The 22087-nt window shown below is 36.2% G+C and overlaps 3 protein-coding genes and 2 long non-coding RNA genes across 5 annotated transcripts; 1 reads left to right on the forward strand and 4 right to left on the reverse strand.

Moving 5' to 3' along the window:
• Window positions 1-7: 7 nt before the first annotated feature.
• On the reverse strand, window positions 8-4945 carry LOC105174362 (protein CNGC15b-like). The gene is made up of 7 exons (XM_088875819.1): window positions 3158-4945; window positions 2503-3043; window positions 1982-2194; window positions 1589-1881; window positions 1256-1367; window positions 809-1045; window positions 8-710 (listed from the first exon to the last, which is right to left on the reverse strand). Exons 1-7 carry the CDS (start codon window positions 3193-3195, stop codon window positions 9-11), a joined length of 2136 nt encoding a protein of 711 aa, XP_088731945.1. The 5' UTR covers window positions 3196-4945; the 3' UTR covers window position 8.
• Window positions 4946-5087: 142 nt separating this feature from the next.
• Window positions 5088-7550, reverse strand: LOC105174301 (29 kDa ribonucleoprotein A, chloroplastic). Its single transcript, XM_011096354.3, has 5 exons — window positions 7074-7550; window positions 6772-6873; window positions 6276-6581; window positions 5696-5797; window positions 5088-5381 (listed from the first exon to the last, which is right to left on the reverse strand). The coding sequence occupies exons 1-4, from the start codon at window positions 7434-7436 to the stop codon at window positions 5735-5737; spliced, it is 834 nt and encodes a 277-aa protein (XP_011094656.1). The 5' UTR covers window positions 7437-7550; the 3' UTR covers window positions 5088-5381; window positions 5696-5734.
• Window positions 7551-7704: 154 nt separating this feature from the next.
• On the forward strand, window positions 7705-10382 carry LOC105174302 (uncharacterized). The gene is made up of 3 exons (XR_848817.3): window positions 7705-7996; window positions 9257-9615; window positions 9700-10382. It is a non-coding gene; the product is annotated as an uncharacterized LOC105174302 (long non-coding RNA).
• A 1430-nt stretch (window positions 10383-11812) lies between these two features.
• LOC105174303 (uncharacterized) lies at window positions 11813-17028 on the reverse strand. Its single transcript, XR_016062926.1, has 4 exons — window positions 16915-17028; window positions 16663-16836; window positions 15658-15720; window positions 11813-15291 (listed from the first exon to the last, which is right to left on the reverse strand). It is a non-coding gene; the product is annotated as an uncharacterized LOC105174303 (long non-coding RNA).
• A 1571-nt stretch (window positions 17029-18599) lies between these two features.
• On the reverse strand, window positions 18600-21359 carry LOC105174304 (Tetratricopeptide repeat (TPR)-like superfamily protein). Its single transcript, XM_011096355.3, has one exon. The coding sequence runs from the start codon at window positions 21202-21204 to the stop codon at window positions 18934-18936; it is 2271 nt and encodes a 756-aa protein (XP_011094657.1). The 5' UTR covers window positions 21205-21359; the 3' UTR covers window positions 18600-18933.
• Window positions 21360-22087: the final 728 nt, after the last annotated feature.

The raw sequence follows: 22087 nt of genomic DNA on the forward strand, positions 1-22087 counted from the left end.
TTCACGTCTCATACACTATCATCAATTGAGAAATCAGGTTCCACTGGTTTCTTCATTGCGCTTAGTATGTCCATTTGTGAACCATTTCTCAGGCTCCCAGACCTTCTAGTGCTAGTAGCCAACTGTGCAGCGTACATGGCGAACTCAGATGCTCTTGGTGGCAACGAAGCACAACGTTCCATAGCTAATTCGGCCGGAGGAGCTGTTACATTCTCCCGAGCCTTCAGCACACCGCCTTCCTTTCTTCTTTTGTACCTAAACCATGCTGCTTGTATAAAGCATGCAGCCCATGTCCTCCATTGATTCGAGTGGAACCTAAACTTGTGCTTCAGTTGCTTGCTGTGCAGCTTGCGGAATTGTGATGCAACGAACTTCACATCCTCGGAGACGAGAGCAAACGCCTCGACCTCGGTGATGGCATTCACCGTTCGTGTGGAGGAAGGGAGGAGGATACTGGGGCGTGGGTAGAGAGCCCAACTGAGCAGTTCTTCACCACAGAAGTCTCCTGATCCTAGCTGGCACGAATTGAAAAACCCAGTTCGACCTCCGTTAGTCGTGTAGGAATCAAGGCGGCCTCGTAATATGAAGAGCATTTCAATCACAGGGTCACCCTCACGGACAAGGCAAGTACCCGGAGTGCATAAAACTGGCTTCAATCTTTCACATATTGCATCCAGGGTGCATTCATCCATCTCACCGAACATGGGAACCTGTTTTCACAATATTAAGCAAGAAATGGCTCAGCCTACTATATGATGAGTTACTCATCAAGGAATGATCATGGAGAAGTGAAGGATTTCAAACTCACTCGCCGGACTAGGTCAAGACAGAGATGGTGCTTGATGTCTCGTCGGAGATCCAAAGGAAGACCCCTCATAATAGCTTCCTCGTCGACTCCTCTTGTGGTAACCCATTTATAAAGATCATATTTACGGACTCTTTCCTTCATATGATGAGGAAGTTGGCGATGATGCATCCATTTCTCGGTGTCGGTCCTTCTAACCCTCCACTCCTCGAGACGTGCAGTCGAAGATTGAAGGTATGTCTGTTTAGTAATTCAAAACACAAGAGCTTTCAGACTCTCTTTTTTGTTAACTAACAAAGTAAAAGTATAGCAAACTAGTTTGTAACATGGCAGCCCATTATTATCAAATCCTGAGAGCTTTTTCCCCTGTTTTTCCATATATCATCACTACATGAAAGGGAATCCTGAGCATCACTTGTACTGCTCTTGGCAGCAATGACTATAACGTACTTGCATATTCCCAATAAGCAATGCGAAAAGCACCAAGCCCAGAATCGCGATTGTTATGGCAAATGTAATTTCCCCAATATAAGTGGTGGTGATAAGATTCTGTCCGATAGAGCTGCAAGAAAAATCGAGTTGGAAAAAGATCAAGTCACTGATTCAGGGTATACTAGGATACTGCTTCCATTAGAGGGAAAACCGTACATCTTTTAGCCTAGATTTAACGTACTCATCGCTGATCATTTATCAGTCATATGCAATCTTGGCGTAGTTATCATGTCACATGGAAGATCCATAGCTAAAAGGTACTCTAAATATTTAACTGTCATTTGTACTTACCTCAGATTTCTCAGTCCCCACCAAAGACAATAGGAATATTTGTTGAGGAAGCTCGACATTGCCACATTGTAAGCGACTGCGTCACCATAGATTCCGAAATTATAGAATTCGCTACCAAGACCACACAGTTTGGAAATATTGCTTGACGCAAACCAAGATCTCCTGTCTGAGTCACCCATTGTTTCACAGTCAAAATAGGAGTACCGACACTTAGGTTGTTGAAGATCGCAGAAATGTTTCCAGCACTCTTCTTGCCGCTCAACTGATAGAACGTACCAGCAGGAGCCGATGACCTGTAGAGAACTCAATTATCTTATTCGCAATCCTTTTCTCACAGATAATAAGCTTGCAAACTACTACTTATCATCAAGAAGATTGAAATAACAAACTTACATGACTTGCCAGCATAAAAAGCATAAGATTAAAAGCTGCACCTGCCCAGGCAGCTTCAACTACGACCCCAGCGGTTCGGATTATTTTAGATGCAAGGGGGAAAATAAGATAGAGCCTCAAAAGAAACTGAAATATGATGGTGAGCCGCAGCCCATGTTTTGCGCTGATCACGTTGGAACCTCTCATTGATGGTATAATAGCCCATATCAACAGCTAGCAAGGATAAAGTATCATCAGACAATCACAAACAAAAATTACTCAAGTCAAGATCAGACTCCAAATGCACATTCTGTGTTTTTCTTTCCTGGTAATAATGTCAAGAAATTCGAAAATATTAATGACATCAAAAGGAGAGACGTAACAAGAAAAAGCCGTATCCAGTTTTAATTAATTAGATCACTTGATAATTATGTTGGCAGAATATAAGTAAATAAATAAGTTTGGAGAAATTATTTTCTCCAGTAAGCAAAATCACAAAGAACTGCGGAAGGTCCCACAACAAAGAGGTTGTCGTGCAATACCTGTGGAAGGGGTAGAGCAGATACTAAATCAAGCCAAAAGTCTTTACGGAAATATCTTGAAGCAATCTTTGAAGAGTCAATAACCAGCTCTCCCCTCCCAAATACACGAGAAGAAGGTGCAACATAAGCTGTTCTAAATCGAACAAAAATCTGAATCATGTAAAATGCATCTACAAATGAACGAACGATGGTAAGCGCTATCTCAAGGGGGACGCTTGCTTGCATACATGCGTCTTCCTTAACAGTTGGCAAATAAAAGAATAGGGGGTCAACAAAAAGAGAGACGAGGCATGCAATTAGAAAACATTTATTCCATCGGCTTACAACAGGACCTCGTGGATCCAATATCTTCTTTTGCACAATCTCGTAGTCCTCAGAGAATACTCTTGAAAGTTTCTTATCCTGAAAGGGATTGCCAGAGTGAATCTCAGCGTGCTTCAGGCAAGAGTTAGCTGTTTCTTTCTTATTGTTTGATGTGAGTGTCATATATTTGCTGCAACTTGCTGGAGATAAATTTGCAGTTTCAAGGTCATCTCGAAATCTGGAACATCAAATCCAAATCTAGTTACAGGGGAGGATACGAACAGATCATGCTATGCCAGCCACTTCATGATGTGTACAATATATGTAGAGGCAGAAAAGAAGATTGGACAACCTTACAGATTTTGACCTTTTGAAGCTCAAGTTGCCCATAGTCAATGTATTATTGATTCAGATGCTGGATCAACCTGTCAAAAAGTCGAGGGAAGCAAGTTAATGATATCGCTACATGCTATAATGGATGCGAGAACCTATAAACTGAAACCAGCTGAGATCTGTAATATTTTTTTTTCTGTGAAATAGATAAGAACACTTGAAAATTTGAGTGGTCATATCATTGAACTAAAATTCAATATTACTTTCATCCACAGAAGACGAGCTGAAATGCAATATAACTATAAAGTGAAGAAAACCATGTTCCAATATAAGAACAGAGTGCAACAGAGAAAACATGCATCCCCTTCCCTTCTATATATGAGCATCTCTATTAGTTTAACCAGAACTTACAATTACACCTCACTCCAAATATAACAGGTCATAGAATTCCCAGATGAACTGTTACTCAGATTTCCTCAGAATAAAACCTCACTTCAAAAATTCTTAAAACATAACCTTCGAATGTAGCATGTGTTACTGGAAGTCTTTGATATGTATAATGCAAGAGGAGATGTTACAAGAAAACAGAGGAAGGCATATGGAAGATCAATAATGAGATTTTCTGATGCATAAAAGATTGGATAGTTATCAAATGTTCTTGTTTTTGTCTGGTTAAATTATCTATAGAGTTAAAGATGTTCTTCATCTTAACTGATCTTATGTGACGGCTTGAGCTTGACTATTTTATTTGACACCATATCACTAAAACCTAAATCGTTAGTAGAAAAGGCTAGAATATCCGTGTCTCAGTATGGTCAGGACAAAGACACTGAGACAGAGTGCTGGATCCGTTTCATGCTTGAAGACAAGAAATGGAACTCTGCGAGCCCAGCTGTTTTACCAGTTACCCATCAAATTCCACCCCTTATACTGCCTCGCTCAGATTTTCATTATTTTGCTTTAGTAAATTACCCACAGCCTCATCCTGAATGCAATCACTTTATTATGAGTGGAATAATCTTGTTGTTCATCCCATGAAGAGAACATGGTGTTCTATTACTAGGTTCGTCAGTTTTCACTGTTTTACTGCCAGAATTTGACAAAACAGTATATTAACATGAACTAGAGATTAACGTCAATCTGTGTGAATAGGAATTATGTGGAAGCTTTGAAAACACTGATGGTAGAGGTTTCAGATTCTGCCGAGTCCCTTCAGTTCTGCCTTTAGTAAATTACCCAGAGCTTCACCATTGCTGTCTTGCCCATCTTCTCCACAGTCGAGACAGCAAAACTTACAAGTGTTCTTTTATCTTGAATTAACATCATTTTTGTCTTGTCCGATTTTGTCCAGAAGTCAAAACAGAATCCTCAAGTATTCTTTCATATGTATAGCTTGCAGAAGCAGAATCCGCCCCAGAAATCAGGGTTTTGTAATAGAGCGTTACTTTGGATTTTCTTCACAAGCATATTGCCAGACAAGATTAGCAAACAAAATTCCACCACAAATTGCTCTTCTTTAGCCTTTGCTGATTCCACGTGAATAACGACTCTTCCCTCAGATTCACATGAGAACGAGAAGCAGCTGATCAATTTACCTCAGTTTAACAGACAAATGGAACCCAACCATAGTGGGAAAATAAGCAAGAAAATGAAGCTCAACCACTATAATGGAGGCAGCAATTGATCCTATCTATCCAAGACTATACGCCGGGCTCTGTGCTTTCTGAAACAATTTGTGTACAAGAGAGCAACATGGAATGGCCCTTTTCATTCCCGGAGTAGAAAAGTGATGGATGGACGACTACATAAAAGTGCGGTCAACTTACCTCCATGAGAAAACTTGAGGTGTCGTCAGAAAGTTAGGTGTTATCTTATAGATGGTATTGCAATGAAGCTCTTCAATTGAACTTGGTTGTTAGATCTAGACAGGAGTAAGGCTAAACTGCATATTCGATACACAATCACAAATCATTTTCATTCAACACAACATGAAGTCAACTAATCCAAAATTCATGATTCTGCGAGATGTTCTGAGATGACATTGTTCTCCAATGAATGACAGAGTTTCATCATCAGAAGCACACACAGACCATACATTTGCAAAAGTTAAAACACTCGCATGCACTTGTTAGTCAGGGTGCATAAGTCAAAATCCCATTGCAACTTGTCAGTCAAAGTGAGAAGTTCTTCCGGTTCATATCAAGCATCAGCTCCAAGACATCTGCATATCCAACAGTTGATCCCTGATACAGAAATCATATATGAAGTGAAAACTCAGCAATCAGTTGAGCTATCCAAGATAAAGTAGTATAATGTGAGGTGGAAGCACAATGCATGTTGTTAAGCTACGAATTGTTGATGCAAATGTCATGGCTGCATTTCACATAAGCACTTTACATATTTGATAGCAAAGCTTAATCTTCTTAAACTAGTAATCTCTGAGAAAAACATAAAGATGCAAAGCGAAGTGGCATTCAGCTGCTGATCATAATAAAAAGATGTCCCATTTAGGATACAATACAATTGAGTTAGAATATAGAAAAACAAAAAAAGGTACCCCTGATCATCATTATAAGGGTCTTGAACAACTCAGTCATTAATATTGGCGCGATGGACGGGCCTCAGCAGGGCTGACTCGAATGGCTCTGCCGTGAAGGTCCTGCAGCCAGAAATTTCAATTAGATAGGAACAAACAACATAATAAATAGACACTTTAGTAATGGACTGGAAGCACAAACAAGTCATAGATATTGGTCCAAGTTAAGCAATCAGATAGACAGAACGTAAATCACTGACGATAAGCAAAGGATTGAAGATGTACTTGTCAGTTATCAAACAATATGTCCTTGACTACATCGCTAAAATTGATTGTCTCAGCATGTAGATCAAGAAGATGAGATAGAAAGAGGATTTTAAGAGTCACAAGACTTCCTCATGTTTCCAGTGCATACAACATAACAATGTTCAGTATCAAGAAAAGCTGCAAAAATTGATAGTCAAAAGAATAGGAGATGCTAAAATGCTTCAAACTCAAAGGCATACGAATAGCACAAAACACATGTTCCAGGTGACAAATATATCCATGGACATATTCACCAATAAAACCATCAGAATCATCTACACTGCAAGATACTTACCATGCCATCCAATTCTTCAATTGCACTGTTGACCTCTTCAGCCGAACTGTAAGTAACAAACCCAAAACCCCTCGATCTACCACTTTCTTTGTCATAAACCACCCTGGCTTCCTTAACATTTCCTTGCTCACTAAACAAGGTCTCAAGAGCAAGATTGTCAACACCCCATGCAAGGTTACCCACATAAAGTTTGTTGGTGCTATCGTAACTTGTCCTTTCCCTTCCCCTGGCTCCTCGGAATGACGGATTTTCACTCTTAGCAGGTGGTGGTCCAGAATTTACCCGTAAAACTCTGCCCTGAAGTTCCTGGAAACAACCAAATGTGCTGGCACATCAATTCCATTGACCTCTAATGCCAAGAAAAAATATTATGCATGTAAGGCAGAAATGACACAAGTAACATGTCCCAAACTCAGTAACAAAATGAGCTATAGTGAAGAATGAATATCTGGTAACCATCTACACCTACATATCTATGATAGTGATGGAATCTTACATATCCATTGAATTGTTGGGCCGCAGCTTCAGTTTCCTCGACTGTAGACATGGTCACGAAACCAAAACCCCTACTTCTTCCAGAGAACTTGTCATAGATAACCTGCAAAGTTACATAACTCGGTAAGTAGACAGATTTATACTGTTATCTATCAATAGCTTCCTAAATGACGGCTCCGCCCACCACTCAACTCCATTTAGCCAAGACACTCGCACACAAAGAAAACAAAGCAGTAAATAGCAATTAAAGCCGAAAAGATAAAAAAAGAATTAGCGGCTGATGTACTATAAGAAAAAACTCACCTCAACCATCTCAACATTTCCTGCTTGTTCAAACAGGCCAGCAAGCGCAGCACTGTCAACAGTAAAAGGCAAATTCCCCACGAAGAGTTTCAAGTCAGGCGAAAAACTCGGCTGGTCAGCCCCAGAAAAGTCGAAGATTTGGCCTTCTTCTCCATCTTCAACCTCTTCTTCCAACTCAGAGGAAACAGCAACGCAGCGAACAAAGCTGGAAGTGGAGCGTGCGTAATGGTTGATAGAAGAAAGGGAAATGAGGGGTTTTCGCAGAGGTTTAAGAGCAAAAGGTGTGAAGAGAGGAGAGGAAGAACGGGGGAGGGAGATGGATTGTGGAGTTAAGGATAAGAAGTGGAGAGAAGCAGCGGCCATCGGTAGTTGTGTGAGTAAAGATAAGGTTGAGAGGTTTTCTCTTCTTGAAAGTAGAGGAGTTTGGGGGAGAAGGGGAGAGAGATATTTCTTCTTTGCTCAATTCAATTTGGGGGTTGGGAGATATTTATAGAGAGTGACTAAGAATTTTAGAGCTGTTTTGGTTAGTGATTTCATTCACATTATTTTCACTTTTCTCTATTTGAATAGTTGAAATTTTATTTGATTAAGCTATTTTCATTGAAATTGTATTCTTATTTTAATTTTGAATTTTTTAAAATTATAAGTCAATATGGGTTGGTTATCCAAATTAATTAATGAAGGTGTCTACTTGTCTTATCTTGTGAGCTATGTCTTTTCTTGTTTCAAATCAATTAAAATTATTTTATCTCCCAAAATATCGTTCTATGAAAGACTCAATCAAAACCACCTCTCCTCCTCCTTCCTCTTCCTCGGACTTCTCTGCACACCTGCCGTTCGATCCGTTTTTCACCGGCGTCAAGCCTTGTGGCTCGAACAAAGACATCCTTTGCTGGAAGAGAAAGCACGGCACTCCAAATAAGGTGAGCTCTGTACCCAACAGTTTTTTTTTTTTTTTTTAAGCAGATTTGGTAGTGATTGTTTTGGTGGATGAAATGGAGGAAAGGAAAGGACGGTTAGGCAAGGGGGAGAAGACGATGATGTGTTTCTACCTTGCATTTTCGCCGTAAATCACATGTTTCTTGAATGATAATAGTTAAATATAGCATGGTGATTTTCCCTATCATTTAACCAAAAGAAGCTATAGTGTTCATGTATTTGAGGGCCCTGTGTATATTTATGATGTCAATTTGTTTATAAATTACTAGGAGATGAAAAATGATGAGAAAGAGATAAGAACAAGGTTAGCAATGTACACACCTTGCAATTTTGTCGGTAATTTGGCATGATTTCTACTGATGGCATTATTTCTCTGTACTGTTTGTCTGCACGCATAAGCAATCTTTTGTATATTTTTTTTGCTGTTTGTGAATGTATCCTATGCAAGAATCTCCCGAGTTTTATGCTATTGGTTTCAGCCTTTTTATAGAAAATCCTAAATAGTTGTCGTAGTTTAGTGGTGGTCTGTAGTCAGTTTGATGAAGAAAGGGGGGTTCACTTGCTCTCTGAGAAAGTAGAATATAATGTGAACTCTCTGCTCATGTTTTGATTTTTGTCTTTGGGAAATGGGTTGTAGTAGTAGTGTTGTTATCTTTCTTGAGCCATTACTAATTAATTCTATTATGTTCAAACCTTGTTAGTTGTTCTTCAGTTTACACTAAAAACTCACAAAAAATTAATAAAGAAACGTGACAACTTTCTTATGTTTTATTTTGTATTATTTCACTTCTCTATAATAAATGAATCACAATTTGTTAAAGAAAAAATATAGAATATTGATGAAATATCTGGATAATATGGTCAGACAAACCTATATATACACTTTTTGTCATTAAGCATTACGGTTAATTACTCCATCAAATTCCTGTATTATGTACGTTTACATATATATATAGATACATTTATACATACACAAAATCCCCTTTTGATGCGTTTACTGGTACCATAGACAGAAATCAGGACAATGATTGGAAACCTATTATGTTACAGATTTTTTCCATCTTGAAATCTTGTGAACAAATTAACTCTAATAATTAAATGGTACCTACATTTCTTGTGAAGAAATTAGCTATTACAATTATATATAGTCTAGATTTGTTGTTGCTTATTTTCGATTATTTGCTGGTTACTTTATTAATACTTTAGATATTGAGTAACATATGTTGTGACTTTAAACATGATAGATGAGTCGAAAGGGGAAGGAGCCATGCGCTACGTCTTCAGAGCCAAGGTCACGAATTGACGATGCTTGGTGGGATCTGCCATAGATCTCTTTGTTCATTGAATTGATGTATGAGCATTACAAGAAAGGACAACTTATCTCATCTACATTTAGTGGGCAAATTTGGCGTGAAATAGGCATTGAGTTGTACGAATGTAATAGAACAGAATACACCGTTGCACAACTTAAAGGTAAGGCTAACAAGCTTCGGATGTTTGGCGTAAGTTTTATGATTTGGTATACAAACGGACTGGTTTTGGTTGAGATCCAACTACGTGCACTGTGACTGCCAGTGAGGATCGTTGGGCTGAATGGGTCGCGGTAATTGTATTGTTCTCATTTTATTTTCAAACATATATTCATCATTTCTTGTCATACGTTAATGAAATATCAATGATTGCGCAGGCTAATCCGAGAGAGTCTGGCTTGAGAAAGAAGGGTTTTCCTCATTTCGATTTATGTACTGAGATGTTCTCCATTTCTGTAGCCATAGGCAATATTGCCTGTTCATCTGCTATGCCTCTTGTCGACAACAATTGTAAGCTATCCTACAATGGATACTGGTAATCCACTCTCATTCGGGGCTGGAAAAATTCCAAGATGAACAAAAGGAGTGCAGCGAAAAGGGGGACAAAGTGATCGGTCAAAACGAATTAATAATTGCATTAATGCCATAACGGCTTGCAGTGAAGCCAAAACTCAGAAGCTGACAAAAATTTTCAATGACGATATTGAAGATTGCATGCTTGCGCTTTCTAAAATGAAAGGACTACCGCCGGATTTGTTCTTTGCAGCGCAAGATCAGTGTGTTGAAGGTGAGGCGTCAAATATTTCTTCTGATGAGTGATGTGGACAAGCGTGCTTGGGTTGAGAGATTGAACAAACAAGTCTTCCATCCCGTGTCCACTTTCCGCTATAGAAAACTTATGATCGGAAATAATAGCCATTCGGCCACATGATTACTTAGTGGTGAAATTGATGAACTTTGCAAAGCATTGTGCTTATATAATGGAGACAGTTCTCACAATTATTTTTTACCGATTTCAACAATGGCATATATAAGATGTTTTCATAGCAAATTTTGCGTTTGAGCTAGACTATAGCTTGATTATTTATGTTCGTGAGCTCGGGAACTCCCATCTTTTTATATATATATATCATTGAAGTACATAATTAATATTATATCAATTTATACACAAAATTCAGTATATATTAGAATTATTAATCAATATATCTCATATTTTAATTTTATGTAATAATAAAATATGATATTTTTATTTATATTGTTTAAAAACAAGCTTAAGCAACACTTTAGTAAGTCCGATACTGTTTTGTAAACAAATATTTAAAAATCACCATAATTTGGAATTATTAGTTAGTATCTCATATTTTAGTTTAGATGTATTAAATATGTTATTTTAGTTTGTACTCTAAAAACAAGCTTAATTAATAATTTAGTACATCTTGATATTTTTTTCGTAATTTCAATATCTACTATAATAAATTCATTTATTTCAAAATTCACCATATATTGGAGTTATTAGTTAATATATCATATTTTAGTTTTAGATGATATTAAAATACAACATTTTGGTTTATATTGTCTAAGAGCTTAATCAATAATTTAGTATGTTTTACTAATTTTGTAGTAAATAAGTATTTAATATAATGCATATGAATTTTATTGTTACAATTTTAATATCCATTACATCAAAATGCAATTATTCACTATATATTAGAACTATTAGTCGGTATCTTATAAATTTAATACGTTTTGATAATCTTTTTGTAAATAAATATTTAATATAATTTTTATATGAATTCGTTGATGTTAGTCAAAAACTAAGTAGTGGCATGGAACTTTGGTTACTTCTCATTAAATGATTATACCGAATGATTTTTCGTGGCTTTCAATTTTCTTTCATCGTATTGCTTCTTCTTTTTTTGTCTTTTTTGTGAAAATATTCTTCCTAATTCTTATTTCAAATGGTACAATAGTTCATATATTTTTCAAATTCAAATATTCTTAGAAAAAATTATTTGAGCTCGAGCTCGTGCTCCAATTTTTTTCTGGCTCGTTGAGGTCGGTTCGTTTGCAGCCCTAGTGCTTGGTAGTGTCGAAAAATATATATATAAAAAGGAAACTCCTATTATTTTACTACAAATTTCTTTACTTTTAACTCATATTAGATAAATTTAATAAAGATTATTATGTAAAAAAGCGTTAGAAAGGTATTTTTCAAGAACCTCTTGATACCCCCATGTTGGTGGTAGTTCTAAACAAATAAACTTAACGAGCTCGTATGTTTTATAAATTAATATTGTGAAGCATATATAAATCTTACAATTGAACACATACACATACAATTCCTCGAAATTTATGTATTTTCTTTGTTGTTATTTTAATATTCTTACCTTACGAAAAGTAAGATATTTCTCAATTTTATTGAATTTTCTGTTCTTGTCGTTCAATATAAATTTCACATTTCTAATAGAAGAAGTTTATGCTTAATAGCAATTTTACATATAAAAATAACAATCTTTATTGCCTTTGATAAACAACAAATACAATCTTTCAGACATTTACATAAACAAAAGCCTCGAAAACCCATGAGGCTCATACTCGGAAGACAATCCGAGACAAGTTCTTCACTATGAAGCAAGTTCAAGACACGTTTGTCAGGCGAAACTCTTTTCTTGATATCAACATCACTGGAGTTGTATGATCTGCCGCTTCCATTACGTCAGTCGATGATCGATATTAACTTAAGCCATGCTTCCGAAGGCAATCTAATATCAATCTAATATAATGTACACCACAATTATATTAAGACTCAAGGCTCTAGAGTCTATTTGGTTTTCCAGTTCTATGCTTACCGAAATAACATCGTCCCACTAAGAACGATGCGAGAGCTAAAGGTTGAAATAGGAATTTAAACTCTCAACTAAAACTGTTTCACACTGATTGCTTAAAAAAATGCATTTTGACATCATCCAGAACCAAAGTTCTGTATCTGTCTCTTCCTCATTGTCATTTTCTAACGAAAAAGCAACCTTTGTCCCTATCCATTCCCTCTCTACCAATTTTTTCCCATATTTAAAATTCAAGAAATGACAAACCATTGTATTTTCCTTTGTACACTACAAAACCCAAATGTGTGCCTAACTTCTACGGAACCTTCACATTCTCACCATTCTAATTTGGAATACATGTGATTATGAATCTTGAGACAACTTTAAATGTGTTGGATGCTAGAGACTTTAGAGTTGAGGCCTAAACAGGAGATATTCCTCCACTATTTTTGTTGATTTATTCTTGATTCATACACTGTGTTAGGTTCCCATGTTGCTTTCTCAAAACTTTTATTTGTCATATATTTAAAATCTTTGTACAAATTTTACGAAGCCACCATATCCACATTATTGACATCTGGACTTTGTAGGTGCATCATAGTGAAATATATTGGAATATCATTATCATACAACCACAAATTGATTCATTTGTGAACTTCAAAAATGAACTAAATTGTAGAATATTTGCCTAGATGCCAATTATTTTTTATTTTCAGAATACCTGTGGATATATATCGTAAAAAGCTTTTTCACACAAACATAGTTAATAATACATGTCTTATGTTATCATTTATCACAAGTAAAATTAATTATGCACTTCTTTGAAAACCCAAAAGTTAATCCAGTTTTCCAAAACTAGGAAACAAAGTGCATGTTAAGTTTTCCAAAGAACTACAGAAAATATTTTGAATCAGTTATTATTTACAGAAATAAAAATTTTAACACATTTCTTGGAAGTCAAAAGTTGCAACATTTCATGCATTTTCCAAAAACAAGTACATGAATAATTGATTAAATACATTTCAGACTTTGTCTATTTATCTTTCATTTTCTTTGAAGAGAAATTACAACACTTCATACTGATTTTGAGAACATCACTCTGCAACAAAAGAACACTTGAAAAGAGAAAAACAAATCTTTTTGTAAAAAAGAAAACTTGAAAAGAGAAAACAAATCTTTTTGTAAAAAAGAAAACTAAGTTTTGTTAGTAATCAGTAAAAGTAAAAAAGTTATCCATTTCAATATTTATTAAGTTACCAAAACTTTATGTTCTTTAAAAAATCATCTATCAAAATCTGACATTACAAAAAATTCACAAAAAACTACCAACTCATCTTGGATTTAAATTGGCATCTAGACAACCATTGTACATTTTAGCATAGGATTTCATTTCCAAAGTTCACAAATCAAACAATTCATTGTCGTATAATATAGATATTCCGATATATTTTTCGATGATGCACCTGCAAAGATAAAGATGCTAGCAACATGAACCTTTATGGTTTCTGTAAATTCATACAAGGATGTTAAATGTATAACAATAAATTGTTTTGAAACAAGCGCATGAAGAAAACCCAACTCAATAAATGAATTAAGAATAAATCCACAAAAAGAAGGAGGTTCATTCTCCAATTTAAGTCTGAACTCGATGCTTGCATCCTTCACATTTTGAGCAACCTCAAAATCCATGATCCCATTATTTCCAAATCAAATGGTGATAAGTGAGGGCTTTCCACAGAAATCAGTGCAGTAAATTTGAGTTTTGTAGTTTACAAAGTGGAAATTCAATAGTTTCATCCTTTCTTGATTTCATAATATGGGAAAAAAATCGAGAGAGAAGAATTAATTAGGCCTCGGTCACCTTTCAGTTAGAAACATGAAGAGAGGAAAATGAAGATACAACTACCATTAGGTTCCGGAATGTCGTCAAAAAACATACTTTTAGCAACCAACATGTGTTTCAATTGAGAGTTTAAATTCGAATTAACCCTTTTGTTTCCCGCACAATCCTTAATGAAACGAAGCCATTTGGTTCGCACATAACTCGCCAACCAATAAACTCTAGCCCCTCAGTGTTTAACAAACGATTATAGATCACCCATGCTAACTAATATGTTTCACTTGTAGAATCAAATAAATGCATGTTATATACTAACTAATACTTCACATGAAGAACCAAATAAATGCATGTCACATGTATTACTAGAAAATGATATATCAAGTAAGGTGGCATCCTTTTATAATTGTATGCTGCATGTGTTGGGGGTAAAGAAATACTTAGTAAAGTTCGACACGGGTCCAACCTCTTACATCAATCTGTTAAAGTTCAGAGAATCACATGTATGCATCAAAGCGGAGATAGGTGAAACTGATTGATATCAAAGATAATAGTAGGAAAAGCAAAGGCATTACTTACTACTCCCAAGACCCAGAGTCGCCGATCAAGGTGAAGATATCACTACACGGCTTTCCATTAGCTTCAGACACTTGTCCTATTCTAGATTGCGTAAAACCATCAACATGACCTCACACACGGAAAAAAAATAATTGGCATCACATTCACACAGGCAAAATGCGGAACTAGTAAGTAACGTTTTTGAAGAATAACATGCATGCAGTTATATTGTTTCCGAGGCTCACTTTCTTTCCTATCCCAATGGTAGGAAGGTCAACCAACAGCCCAAGATGACAAGCCAATACAAAAGCCTGCAGACTTTCCAATGATTTCAGTAAGGACAAATAGTGGCATAACAATGAAATCCATAGAAAGGGAGCTGCAGTAATCATGTATATGCAGGAAAGCATGACCATCAGGAAGCGTGATAACCAACATTTTCTAAACATAAAGTCATTCCATACCTATAATATAATAAATTCACAAAGAGACTAAACCCACAAAACTGATAGAAAATAGAGTTTCTAGAAACTCCAAATTTGTCAAGACGAATCAAAAGCAAGCCAACAAGACAACTACATGAAAGCAGACTGGGTTCCAGAGAGTCGTGGAATCAAAAAGGATATCACTAGTTGAGGCATTACTTACAAGGACGAATGCACATAAAATATTATGCCTTATCTTACCAAGAAATTGAAAAACGACTTGCCTCGAGGATGAAGAAGTCCATTTCCATCAACCATCAGAACCTGTCAACATACATGACTAATAGGTGTAAGCGATCGTACGGTGAATATTCAACTGTAGGGACACAAAAAGATCTTTTAGCTGATCATATATACAAGCTAAACAATCTTTCCCAAGGATAATTAAGCAAAAAAATGTACATACACATCACCTAATATCACATAAAAATATAAGAAAGAGAGTTTTATTCTCTTGTTTCTTTTTCTTTTCTGATCCTCCTTTTCTTTTTCTTTGGATGGCTGGGGACTTGTGGGATGTAGATACTTACACATATTTTTTCAGTTACGTGACTTCCACCATGTCACATTTTTACAAGTTCATGTTAAAAATCTTAAATATATTTACCGAGACATAGAGTAATTAGTCACCTGGGAATACAATGTAGGTGATGTCTTCTTCATTTTCTGTGGAAGTTCCAGAAGCACTGGTGCCTGAAAATAGAAGATATTAAACAATTTCCTGAATTTTGGCGATCAAATCCACAATCACCAGTAGAATCATAGTTAAGACATGATAGTTTGTTCCACACAAACCTTTCATTAACCAAAGACGAAAGTAAGGGAAAGCACGCCAAAAGACCAACAGGACTATGCAACGGAGAAATTCAAATGAAAATAACAATGAACATTACTTCAAAGTAAGAATCCGCTGAAGTTACAGAAAGCTTGATATCGCAAAAGAATGACACCAGAATCTAAATCTCACATGAAACGACCCCAAAACATGTAGTTTTACTTGAAAATTTCATCACATGTTAAAAGAAAAAACAGGGCAAACTTATGGAAATAAAACCTCTAATTGTAGGAAATGGAGGATCAACCACAATGGCCACAACACATTATTCTTGTAAATAGAGCAAGCATTCATAAATTTCAAAATTATACCAATGATTTAGCAATTCCAGAAGAAAACATGAAAAAAATAAATAAAATAACGGGAAGGAAAAAAAAAAACTGGTTATTTCACCAAGAAGCATGCAACACAATAATTCACAAGAAGAGCAATCAATTGTACCATATCAAGAATCAGAATAACAAAACCTGAGAACAAGAATTATACCAATGATTTAGCAATTCCAGAAGACTGAGAACAAGAATTATACCAATGATTTAGCAATTCCAGAAGACTGAGAACAAGAATTATACCAATGATTTAGCAATTCCAGAAGAAAACATGAAAAAAATAAATAAATAAATAAAATAACGGGAAGGAAAAAAAAAAAAAAAACTGGTTATTTCACCAAGAAGCATGCAACCCAATAATTCACAAGAAGAGCAATCAATTGTACCATATCAAGAATCAGAATAACAAAACTGAAAACAAGAAAAGGGAGTTCATATATAAGACCTCTCAGGAACATGAGGAAATCGAACCTTAATAATGGAGGAATCTTCATGCACGACTTCAAGAGTAGAAATGTCCAAAACCACAAGGGTTGCCCAAGCAATTGACGAGTCATTTCTTGAGAAACTCAAGTCAACCCACCCACATGCTTGAGGATTTCACCGTTAGAGTCTTGATTTTTTTCTATCCCCTCAGAATTGGTCCTACATTGGGTGTAAAAATTCTATTGATACAAGAAAGCAAGAAACTACAACAGGAAAAAGAGGAATTGCGAAACTTACCCACTCCATTCGTTCCGAAATCGGGAGAGATGTTGTTAGACCCTGAAGTGGAAAAGAATGAGATTACAAGAAAAGGAAAGAAGAGAAGAAAGAGGGACTGTTATTCTACCGTCTATGAGTGTTCTGAGAATGATTCACATATATGCGTATATCTATCTTCAATTTGCACTTGGCCCCCTGAAAAATGCAAAAATAACAAAATGCCCCGCCCCGTTTGCCATAACGGTAAACCCGTTCAGTGTCCGGGTCGGGTCGCACAGATCCTTCGAGAGTCTTCGCTAAGCGCCAACCATAAAATAATTCACTAAAATAAAAGAAACAAGAAAAAGAAGAAACCCTTAAAATATAGATATATATATATATAAAATCATATAATATAGATATATATTATTAAAATAATAAAAATATGTATTAAATATGTATATACATATACAATATACTAAAACATCAAAATCTGACCAACAATTTAAATATATATATATTTAGACGGTTCATTTATGCACAAAGATAATTTGTGCAACTACATTCAATGGGAGTACTTAGGTCTAGCAAAAGAATTTTAATTAATTTAGAAATTTTCTATTTTTATTAACTCAAGAAAAATCATTATTAATAAATTTATCCATTTCTATATATAATTTAAATTGTAGTTTCATTTAATATATTTAAGAAGAATAATTTAACCTAAAGTTGAATTCAATCACTAATATATGAGTAATCCGTAAAACTTACAATTTTCTATTGAATTTGCCAGAGTATCATAATAAATTTAGTGTCCGCAATCATAGATATAGAAAATACATAATGGATTCCATATACATACAATTTAATTTCAATTATGTATCACCAATCTCAACAATAGTTTATAGGTCTTATGTTTCGTAATAGTGTAGTATGTGTACCAATAAAGCTTTGGGCTTTAGATCCCTTTCTTATTTCAATTTACTTTTCATTGAATTCCTTATTTTTAATTTTCTTTTGGATAGAAAAGAGAAGTGGTACAATTATGTTCCTTGCAACATCAGAAATCAAATGTATGTATAGTTCATTGAAATAAGTATAATTTGGATCACTAAAAATAATACAACATTGCATAAACAAAACAAAATAATGCTATCGACTGCTTGCTATTCGGTTCCGCTTCACACAGCCTTTTGGCCATGGCAATAGGATACTTAACCACCAGCCCCCTTTAGGACCTCTACACCCGCTTAGTAACAATTTCCTATTCCAATCATACGATTTTCACATAATCCATTCTGATTGTGTAATACTGACTAGTTTCTTATATCTCTGCGGCCTGTGCTCGTCTTATAACAATTTCTTCTTCATATATAGCAAGAATCTTACACGCTTCACATTTAGTCCATAGTAGTATCCCTATAGGAAATGTCACTTGAATCTTCCAAGTCGACCATTTTTGCTGCATTGGTGTGAATAGTCAGCGAAATGCCATAATAAGATTTACTTCTCTACTATATCCTAACTCTGTTATATGCTGTCAGTGTCCCCATAACCTCCAACAAGATAACTCTTCAGAAATAATAGCAATTGGAAACAAGTAGGAACAATTTTCATTAGAAAGAAATTACAATGAAAAAACTGTTTAGCATACGCCTCTTTTAAACAACCATCGTGATGAATACATCCCAAACATATTTATAGAGCAATACAAGTCCCAACCATCCAAAACAAACTTTCTAATATTATGTCCAGAGATAACAAAATCATTCTCCAACTTCTACAGAATACATCCACTTCTATTATTAGCAACAGGTAATCAGATCAGAAGGGACAAAATCCTACATGAATGAACTTGGATGAAAACTGCATTATAAACTGAATAACAGGCAATCTACTTAGAGACCCGCATTGCATCAGGCCACATGTTTCTCTCACAGTGCTATGCTTCAAAATTGTAAATCAAAGAAAAAGGACACTCAGAGCCAGTCCCATAACACATTTTAGGGATCATGTTCTGACCTTAAGATAAATGAACAATCATTATTTTTCCCTCAACTAGTAAGCAGCAGCAGCAGCTCTTTTATTTCCTTTCTTGCTATCAACCTGCTTGTCCTTTCCCATAATCATCCGTGCCAGAATGTCTGCTTGTTTTGTGTTCCCCTCCTCATTGAGACTCTTGATCAACTCTTTGCAGCTGCTCCAATCAGTAACTCCTCCTTTCTCCATAATCTTCAACAGTATTGAATACGCATTAAGAGTCTTCCCAGCCGCCAACAGAGCATCCAACACCTTCTCATAGCTTGAAACGTCAATCTTATAGTCCCTCTCCAGACCATAATCTAATAGTTTCAATGCAGCAATCGTCTTTCCCTTCTCACAGAGAACAGATAAGAGGCTATCAAAATCTGGTGCAATTCCACTCTGCATCAGCAATTCAATTCTTCCACAGGCTTCCTCAACATGACCCCTCATAAACAGAGCTTCCAATATCTTTGCAATCAAATCTTCATGATCTGTCACCCCCTTCTCCAACATCATCTTCATCACTCGACTTGCTGTCTGAACTCGTCCATCTTCAAACAAGCTCTCCATCACTGACCTATATAGAGAGGAATCTGGAAGATGCCCATTCTCAACCATACTATCCAGAGCTGCCTTTGCATCAGCAGGATTACTCTTTCTCAAGTAGCTTTTTACAAGTGAATCGTAAGCACTTTTTTCTGAACGTACATTTCTCCTAAGCATGATCTTCAGAATTTCAAAAGCGGAATCAGGGTTCCCTTCTTGTGAGCGCCCACAGATCAAAGTATTTAAGGCAATAGGGTCCTGCACACCCAATTTCATCAACTGCCGCAATAGGGTTTCAGCTTTAGCAGACTGGCCATTGTTGCAAAGATACTCAATCAGAGGGTTATATGCACTTGGCTCCATATGCAAAGTACTCTGAGGCCTCAGAATGATGTCCTTTTCGATCAGCTTATCCAACAATTTAACTCCTCTATCATATTCACCAGCCTTGCAGCAATTCTCAATGAGAACACCATAATGCCCAGCTTCTGTTGGAACACTCAACCGGATCATAGCCTTGAGCACATCGGCAGCAGCATCTAGATTACCCACCTTGCACTGTCCAGATATTAGTCTCATGAAAATTGAGTTATCCTTAGGCGCAATATACTTCTCCACCATCTCCTTCAATATAGTCTGAGCTTCAGACATTTTCTCTGCATCACACAGCCCTGGCAACAATGTCGAATAAGTAATTGCGTTTGGCTTAATGCCAAACCCCTTCATCTCCTCCATCAACCTCAACGCATCATCCACTCGGTCAACTGAGACATACCCTTTAATCAAGGTCGTATAAGTAACTACTGTTGGCTCAATGTTCCTGCCTTTCATCTCCACAAAATACTTTTCCGCCTCCTCCATTTTCTTAACTCGATAATAACCATTGATCAACGTATTATATGTGACCACATCCGGCATAATCTCACGATTCTTCATATCCTCAAAAAACCTATTCGCAGTCTCCACCTTACCGGAAAGAAAAAACCCCCAAATCATAATGTTGAATGTATGCCTAGTTGGCTCAATGCCCTCACTCAACATCTTATTAAAATACCTCTTAGCCATCATATATCTACCCCTACGCAAGATCACCTTAAACAAAGCATCATATGACTTTATACTCCGCTCGACTCCCAACTCTTCCATTTTCTGGAACAACTTCACACTCTCCTGAACTATTCCCGCCTTTCCATAACTATCAATCATCAAAACCCACAAGTCCTCATCCCATTCCAAACCCTTTTTTGGCATATCCAACAAAATGCACCTAGCATGATTAAGCTTCGAAGCCCGGCCCAAAATTTCAATGATCTTGAGATGGGTCTCCCTATTATGTTGAAAAAGGTTCGACCTTTCAACCCAGCGAAAGAACTGAAGCGCGTGCTCCGATTTCTTCGCGCCATGCAGCACATTGTAAACGAGTTCATGATCAAAACTCGGGACCAAGTTTCGGATCGAGTTCTGTAAACGGGTTGTCCAGGCCCGATTAGCCATCATTCTACAGATAATATCTTCAATTTTTTCCGGGTTCTTCTGGCGCTTACCTTCCGACCGAAAAGTTGCTGATGCTGATGCAGCTGTCGTCTTTGTTGAAGATGAATCAGCATTTTGATTTGCACCAACGGAGGGCTCCTCATTTGAGCTAGGTTTTGAGGGGGCAGAGGAGCAGAAGGAAAGGGATTTGATGGAAAGCGGCGATGAAAGGTTCGTGAGGTTTGCATTGAGATGGGTTTGCCTTCGTGCTGCTAGACTTGCCATTTCTTCGCAGCTGCCTAATCAATAAAGTCCACAAAATTCCCGAGTAGAATTGGGGGTTCACTCTGGGAGTTGAGAACGAGAGCGGGGAGGAGAGTAGGGTTTTGTGGCCAACCTGAGTTCCATTCAAACTGTGAGGGCTAGTTAGGGTTAAAGGATTGACCCGGCCCCGAGTTAAACCAGACTCTGAGTTTTTAATTATCATAACCTTTTTCAATCCTAAAAAATGATTAAAAATATAACAGCACTGCAATTATATCAAATATTAACTAAATAAACCAATAATAATTATATATCCATAGATAGTAAAATACATGTATTTATTTATATTTAATAATTGTTCGCAATAAAAAAGACTTGATGCATGCTCCTGACTTAAGTTTTCGTCACTATTTTTTAATTTATCAAAATATAAAAATTAAATTAATTTATCAGAATAGAAAATCATGTATTAATATACTTAAATAATTTAAGATAATATTATTTGATGAATTAAATAAAACTAATTAGGAACATGCTAATTAATTCAATCAAAATTAATATAATTTGCAAAAAAACGATTTACTATTTTCTAAGCTGAGTTAGATTGGATAATTGGGCAGATAAAGTAGGCCCACTAAACATTGTAAAATTAGACTTCAATAGCCTGGTGGCCCAGTCCACTTTCCACCCTTCCCAAAACCAGATCCAATTAAAAGCCCAAAGCCTAACGCAGCCCTTTCACCAGTAGGGAAGTAAAAATTGAGGACGGTCCCCTAGGGACGGCTCGGCGGCTTTCATGCGTACCTGTACCATAAGAATCGAAATTTTTTTAAAGAAATTTTAAAATCAACCCAACTATCTCTATAAAACAAAAGTTAAAATTTTGATGCCTAAATTAATAACG

Source organism: Sesamum indicum, linkage group LG11 (genome assembly GCF_026168435.1).
Source record: "Sesamum indicum cultivar Baizhima isolate 11 linkage group LG11, ASM2616843v1, whole genome shotgun sequence".
Classification (NCBI taxonomy): Eukaryota; Viridiplantae; Streptophyta; class Magnoliopsida; order Lamiales; family Pedaliaceae; genus Sesamum; species Sesamum indicum.

Excerpts from the sequence above, each read along its gene's own strand:
- LOC105174301 (XM_011096354.3), bottom strand. The coding sequence starts at position 7,436 with ATGGCCGCTGCTTCTCTCCACTTCTTATCCTTAACTCCACAATCCATC. Across the intron at positions 6,874-7,073 it reads GAAATGTTGAGATGGTTGAG|GTTATCTATGACAAGTTCTC; the intron begins GTGAGTTTTTTC and ends GTAACTTTGCAG. Across the intron at positions 5,798-6,275 it reads TTGAAGAATTGGATGGCATG|GACCTTCACGGCAGAGCCAT; the intron begins GTAAGTATCTTG and ends TTCTGGCTGCAG.
- LOC105174362 (XM_088875819.1), bottom strand. The coding sequence starts at position 3,195 with ATGGGCAACTTGAGCTTCAAAAGGTCAAAATCTGTAAG. Across the intron at positions 2,195-2,502 it reads CTGCTCTACCCCTTCCACAG|CTGTTGATATGGGCTATTAT; the intron begins GTATTGCACGAC and ends TATCCTTGCTAG. Across the intron at positions 1,368-1,588 it reads TGGGGACTGAGAAATCTGAG|CTCTATCGGACAGAATCTTA; the intron begins GTAAGTACAAAT and ends TTTTTCTTGCAG.
- LOC105174304 (XM_011096355.3), bottom strand. The coding sequence starts at position 21,204 with ATGGCAAGTCTAGCAGCACGAAGGCAAACCCATCTCAATGCAAACCTC.